This window comes from Balaenoptera ricei, chromosome 2 (assembly GCF_028023285.1).
Source record: "Balaenoptera ricei isolate mBalRic1 chromosome 2, mBalRic1.hap2, whole genome shotgun sequence".
Classification (NCBI taxonomy): domain Eukaryota; kingdom Metazoa; phylum Chordata; class Mammalia; order Artiodactyla; family Balaenopteridae; genus Balaenoptera; species Balaenoptera ricei.
In genome coordinates this window covers 34,330,968-34,337,085 of record NC_082640.1, presented here as the reverse complement: position 1 = coordinate 34,337,085, position 6,118 = coordinate 34,330,968, and the positions used below count along the sequence as shown (strand labels likewise).

Genomic DNA, 6,118 nt, shown 5'->3' with positions numbered 1-6,118 from the left:
CTGAACATGATGTTCATATAATAAATACAGCCATTCAAGTAAAACCAGTCACTACAACTTTCCTCTCCGACATATCACTGTTGAAAAACCTTTCTTTTCAGATCTGTGTGAACTGCAAATGCTTAGGCACAACAAATCCCAAGAAAAATGTAAACGGAGCAAATTTAAAGCATGTATGAGTTTTATCCATGTGGCTCTCTCAGGATAAGCACGGCAAATACATTTGTTGTTCTTTCAGTGGGAAAATGTTCAAAACTCAGCTAGGGTCAGCAAAACCATACAGCCCCTCCCCCAAAAGATTTTCTTATAATTGTCTGCAGAAGGGACCAACTACCTTAAAATAACTCCAAATTTCATTGAACAAAGCATCCTTCCAACATACAATCAACCGGGGCATATCAGATCAAGGTCACAAAAATAAGCCCTTTGCCTGCAATCATGCTGTGGGTCTAGAAAGTTCTTCTCACACTTTCCAGAATACCTCTCCCTCTATTAAAACAGTCTAGAACACTCTACGTTTTTGTGTTGTCTTTTTCTCCTAAAATCATGAGCAACTGGATCTTGTCTGAACAGACCTGTCTACATACTCTCGCTTGATATACAGTACTTTTGCAGGTCCATACACAGATTCTCTGACCTGGGAAGGCGGGCATTCCACACAGGATTAGGAAGAGCCTTACCCTGAAAAAGACAGGCGGAATACAAATCAGACTGCAGTCAGTCTGAACCCTGTTCATTAGGACAGAAAAATCAGAGGGGACAAAGGAAGCAAAACTACCTTCCAGGAGAAACAGGAAAAAAAACCCACTCTAGCACTATACGTAATCTAACCATATATGTGTCCCCTGCCTCTACAAGGAGAGTGTTACACACAGTTCTCTCTTCTTGAATTCTAGGCTGCTCAAAGAAGTTAACTCTTGAGGAAAAAGCAGAAAGGGCTGAAGATTGGGAACCCACCTCATTGCTCCCAAGCAAACTTCCCAGGGCGCCTTTCCACAGATGACATGCAGCCTGCAACATTACAATGATTAAAAGTCAACAATACTTGCAAAAAGCCATCTGAGAAACATAACATTTTATTAATAGATGAAATAAATACTCCAGTACATGCAAGGTAAAAACTTGACATTGGGGGCGGGGGGGAAATCATTCTATAGTGTAAATTAAAAAATAAAACACACACTCACAGTAGCTTTTCCCCCCATTTGCAAATCACATGGCAAAGTCATACTCTTTCCACACCAAGTATACGCCTAACCCATCACGACTGCTTAAAAAAATAACAACATACAAAAAAGGTAGCTACATCCATGTCTAAGGAGTGAAAACTGAGGTAACCTTTCTCTTAATTAGGGGAAAAAAAAAAAAAAAAAAGACCAAAAAAGAAATGAACCCATGACCTCCTTCCTGCCCAATTAATAATAAAATTTAGTGGAGGAATTCCGGAAGAGGAGCCGGGGTAGGGGGCAGGGGTAATACCGCACCCAGCAGATGACACATCTTCCATCTCCTGGCGTGGGCTGCTGGGCACCGGGGGCCCTCCGAGTGCGAGTGCGCGTGTAAATGGTCTGCATGGCCCTGCCTTCTGGAAGATTCCTCTCGAGCATTTAACATGGGGTGGGGGAGTTCACTTTTGATTTCTTTGGTATAAATGGAGAGGGGCAGAGAATAAGTATCTTCCTTTAGCCTGGGGGTGGGGGGGTGGAAGAATGGGATGAGGGTGGGAGGGTGCTAATTCACAGAATTGGAATTCACTGGCGGTAAAGTCCTGGGCGAAGACCTCTCCCTTAAAGCCTGAGATAGCAGGGTGCAGCCTTCAGACACGGCGCAGGCCGAGTTCCTCAGCCTCTCCCTGTGGTCCGACATCTTGGCGCCCCCGTCGGGGTGCTGCGCCAGATCCCTGAGGCACTGGGTCAGGAGCACGCAGGCCGACACCACACTCATGGCGCCGCCGAGGATGGCGGTCTGCACCGCCTTGCCCTCGGCGCTCACGGCCGCCGCGCGACCCAGGAACTGCGGCTCGGTGGCGAAGCCCACCAGTGCGCTAACCGCCTGCACCAACGGCCCGCTGAAGAGCGCGCAGCGGCTCCGCGCCAGCTCGCTGGGCGCCGCCTTCACCTCGCGCACGCAGGCCAGCAGCGCCGACGCGCTCGTGCTCATGCACTTGACGCCCAGCTTAAACTGCTCGCGCGAAAAGCGGTCCCGGGACTTGTCGCTGGCCAGGGCGCAAGCGTCCGTCAGGAACTTGAGGTTGCGCGACAGGCCCTGCGACACCTCCAGCAGCAGCTGCGGGGTCAGGTCGGCCAGCGGGGTGGCGCGCAGCACTGCGCAGCCCTGCTCCACCTCGTGGCGGCAGCGTGTCACGCGGTAGCGGTCCACCAGGCCCGGCTGCGCGGGCTGCGCGCCCGGCGTGGCCACAGCCGCCAGATAGGCCGCGTGGGCGGAGCACTCGGTCAAGGACACCACCAGGTCGCCCAGCTCCACCAGGCTGTCCCCCGCTTCCCCAAAGCGGCCCATGTTGAGCTGGCTCTGCACGTCGTGGGTGAGGATGGAGAGCCCCTTGGTGCGCGCGATGATGGTGTCCCGGCACTGCTCGAAGGACTCGGCACCGGCACAAGAGGAGGCGGGGCCCTCGAAGAGCACAGGCCGCGCCTCGCTCGACAGCAGCAGCAGGTCGGCCACCAGCTGCATCTTGCCCTTGCAGTGGTCGCAGACAGACACCAGCCTCTTCCGGGGCTGCGAGCAAGCCCCGCCGACGGCGCTCGCTGGAGCCGGAGAAGCCGCCTCGCCAGTGGGCTTCCCAGCGCTGCCGCTAGCCATCGCGCCCGGGGGGCACTGGCATGCCGCTGGGGAGCCCGCTACCACCGCCGCTGCCGATGCCGCCGCCCCCGCGGCCGTCGCGACTCAGCTGGCCAAGGCCGCGGTGCCTTCCCCGCACCATCATGCCATCCACCGCCGCGGGCAGAGGGCACTGGGCTGCGGCGGCCGGAGCCCGGGCGGCGCGGAGCGGGCCCAGGGGCCAGAGAACGCAGGAGGCTCTTCGGGGCGCGGGGAGGGGGCGCAGCGTTCGGCCTCTTGGAGGGCTTGCAGGAACCATGAACCGGAGCAAAGCAAACTCACAGACCGCGCTCCTCGTCGCCGGACTGCCAGGAAAGTCCCTTCTGCTGGGCTGCCGCCGCCGCCGCCGCCTTCCTGGGCATGGCCCGGTCCGACCGCCCGAGCGGGGGGGGCGGGGGGGGGGGAGTGGGGCGGGAGAGGGAAGCTGGGAGTTGTCCTTCCTTCCTTCCTTTGAAATCAAAATCCTTTCCTCGGGGAGGAGCGCGGGCGGCGTCTCAGGCGGGCTCTGCTGTCAGCCACCTCGGGCTCGGCGGCGCACGTGGGCTTCAGGCGCCCAGACACCGCCAGGCGGCACTTCCCCGCGACGGCGGCCGGGGCTGGCCCTCTGGGACGCGCGGCCACCCCGTGGGCATCTCCTGCCTCCCGCTCTCGGGAAGCGGCGCCGGCGGCGGCGGCAGGGCCGAGGGTGTGGCCGATGCTGGCGCGGCCGAGTCAGAGTCGGACGGGAGCCTGCACTGATTGCGCTCAGCGGCCGCCCCGCTCGCGCTCTCGCCCGCCCGCCACGCCCGGGCGTGCCGGGAGCCGCGGCGGCCCCTTCCCGCCTCGCCGGTTCACAGAGCGCGGCCCGGCGCCGAGGCGGCACGCCCTCCCGGACCGCGCGCCCCGCGGCCCGCCGCCGGCTGTCGGCGCGAGTCCATCCCCGTCGCCTCCTCCTCGCCTTGGGCCCGCAGCGGCTGAGCTCTCCCGAGACCCCGGGCCCTGCGCATCGGACGTCGCCGCGCGCGTCTCCCCGGCGGCCCGGCCAACTCAGAAGGTCCCCGCGGCGCTGCGGCAACTCGCCCGGGCCCCGGCTCCTGCCATTTTTGTCAACCTCCAACTTCCGAGCGAGCCGGGAGAAACTGAAAGGAAGGGCGGGGGCCGAAAAGCAGAGGGGAAAACACCCGCTTCCTCTCCCCGCGCGGCTTCACCTCTGAGCGCGGCCGTGGGTGCGCCACCGCCCGCTCGCCCGCCGGGGCTGCTGGAGGCTTTTCCTCTTCCCGGCCGCGCCTCGCCCCCCAGCTCGCCACCGCCGCCGCCGCCGCCTCGGCCGTAACCTCCCTGGAGCCTATAGAAATCTTTTGTGTGGCGTCACCGCCTTTCGTTTAAATCCCGCTTCCTCCTCTCGCCCTTCCTCCCGCCCCCTCCGCCGCTCCCGGATGCTTGCGCGATGCGCTGCTCCTCCCCCGGGAAGCTGGGTGGCAGCGGGGGGACGCCCCCGCCCAACGCGGACGCCGGCGGCGCCCGGCCGGTGGTCCCCGGCGGAGAGGCGTGGGGAGCGGACCGGAGGCAGGCCCGCCCGGGCCGGGGGCTCGGAGCACACCCTTGGGAGACCGGGGCGCAGCCGCCAGTTGGCCATACGTAAACTCTCAGCCCAACCGGGGGGCTCCACGCCTCCTCCCCGCCCAGGGAGCAAGTCTAAAAGGTGGCCTGTGTTCTGGACCGAAGGGAGGAGGACACTGGATACCATCCCCTAGAGGTTTGCTGGGGTCCGGTCATCTGTTTTTGCGGGACGTCGACCGGTTTGCCAAGCTCTCCCCCGCCCTTTGTCGTGTTTGCTCCTCTTCCACGGTGGGATTCTGGAGGGGCTGTGCGGAATGAGAAAAGAGCCCTGGAGATGGAGCCCGCAGAGCCGGGCTAGATGCTTCCCGCTTCCGTCCTTTAACTGATTAGCCCTTGTATAGTTAGAGCGCGAACTTTGAACCAGACTTCCTGGGGTCAGCCTTCCCCCAGCCATTTATGAGTTGTGTGACCTTATGCAAGTTATCTCTCCAAGTTTCCGTTTTCTCCTTTCGAAATCAGATACTGTGCACTGACCGCCTGAGTACTTGGCTCATAAATGTAGCTCTTAGACTTGTGAGCCTTCACCGGCACAGTTTGTCCTCTCATAACTTCTGTGTCTCCAGCTGTATAATGGAATGATAGTGGCCACAGTGAAATAAGAGAAACAGCCCTTGAAGGTAAACGTTATTATTCCCATTTTACAGATAAGGAAAGTGATGCTCAGGTGCCTTAAGTGCCTTCCTAAGGTCAAGAAGAGAGCAAATGCATGAGCAGGGAGCCAACCGCCAACCTCATTTTCATTTTACCCAGTCCTTACTCTTCAGGAAGTGGTTGAAGCATCTAGGCTTCCCCCATTCCCCCCACCCAGGGGTCCCCCCCACCTCTTAGTCCTGAAACACGTCTAGCTGCCCAGCCCAGCACAAGCTGGGTGTGTACAGCCAACGGACATGTTTGTTCTTCTGCCCCTTCCTCGGACCTGGTGTCACCTTTTTTCAACCCGTTGTAAATGTCACTTGTAACTAGGATGACCTTGCAATTTATTGTCCAACCCGAAACAGTTTCGAGAGTGCCTGTGAGACATGTTACTAATAAATTAACCGGTAACAACAGATCCAAACCTAAATGGATAGTCACCCTGCTGATATCAGTAACTTAAAGGGTCCTTATATATCTTCTAAAATCTAAATGAACCCACTTATTTTGCAAACCAAGGCCAATAATACTGCTGATTTGCTAAACTAGTAGCAATTCCTGTAGGATTAATCCCTTTTATTTTTCTACCAGAGAAAAACAGTTGGATAAGTCAAGGTCTTCCCATGGTAACCCCGGAATAGCATCCTAGTCCGACTTAGCTCTGAAAACTTATGAGAAAGTCAGACCCTTCCCTCCATGCCTAGTTTATTCATGAAACTGCTCTGGGATCAGGGGATTTTTTTTCCGAAGCCACTTGGTGCCCCTGGGGTCCTATTTTCCTTTTCTTCTACATAGGCACTTTCTTTGGTTGGTGTTGCTGGAAATCTTGTACCCCAACAATGAGCTGTGTGACACGTAAAATGTCTCGCTATATTCAGTGACGTTTGGTTTAGCTTTTAAAATCAGATAGGACTGGTTTCTTGGCCCTCCCTGCTTCATTTTTCAGATATGGCATCTCTTCCTAAACTAATCCTTCCAGATACTGACTCCACCTTCCTCTAGGTCACCTTTACTTTCTGCCATCTTTCATCCACTCTACAAACACTGG

General features: G+C 57.5%; 1 protein-coding gene across 1 annotated transcript; it reads right to left on the bottom strand.

The window, feature by feature from the left end:
* Positions 1-1,087: 1,087 nt before the first annotated feature.
* On the bottom strand, positions 1,088-4,332 carry TLNRD1 (talin rod domain containing 1). Its single transcript, XM_059912332.1, has one exon. The coding sequence runs from the start codon at positions 2,818-2,820 to the stop codon at positions 1,732-1,734; it is 1,089 nt and encodes a 362-aa protein (XP_059768315.1). The 5' UTR covers positions 2,821-4,332; the 3' UTR covers positions 1,088-1,731.
* Between the last annotated feature and the right edge of the window lie 1,786 nt (positions 4,333-6,118).

Coding starts and splice junctions, on each gene's coding strand:
- TLNRD1 (XM_059912332.1), bottom strand. CDS start 2,820: ATGGCTAGCGGCAGCGCTGGGAAGCCCACTGGCGAGGCGGCTTCTCCG.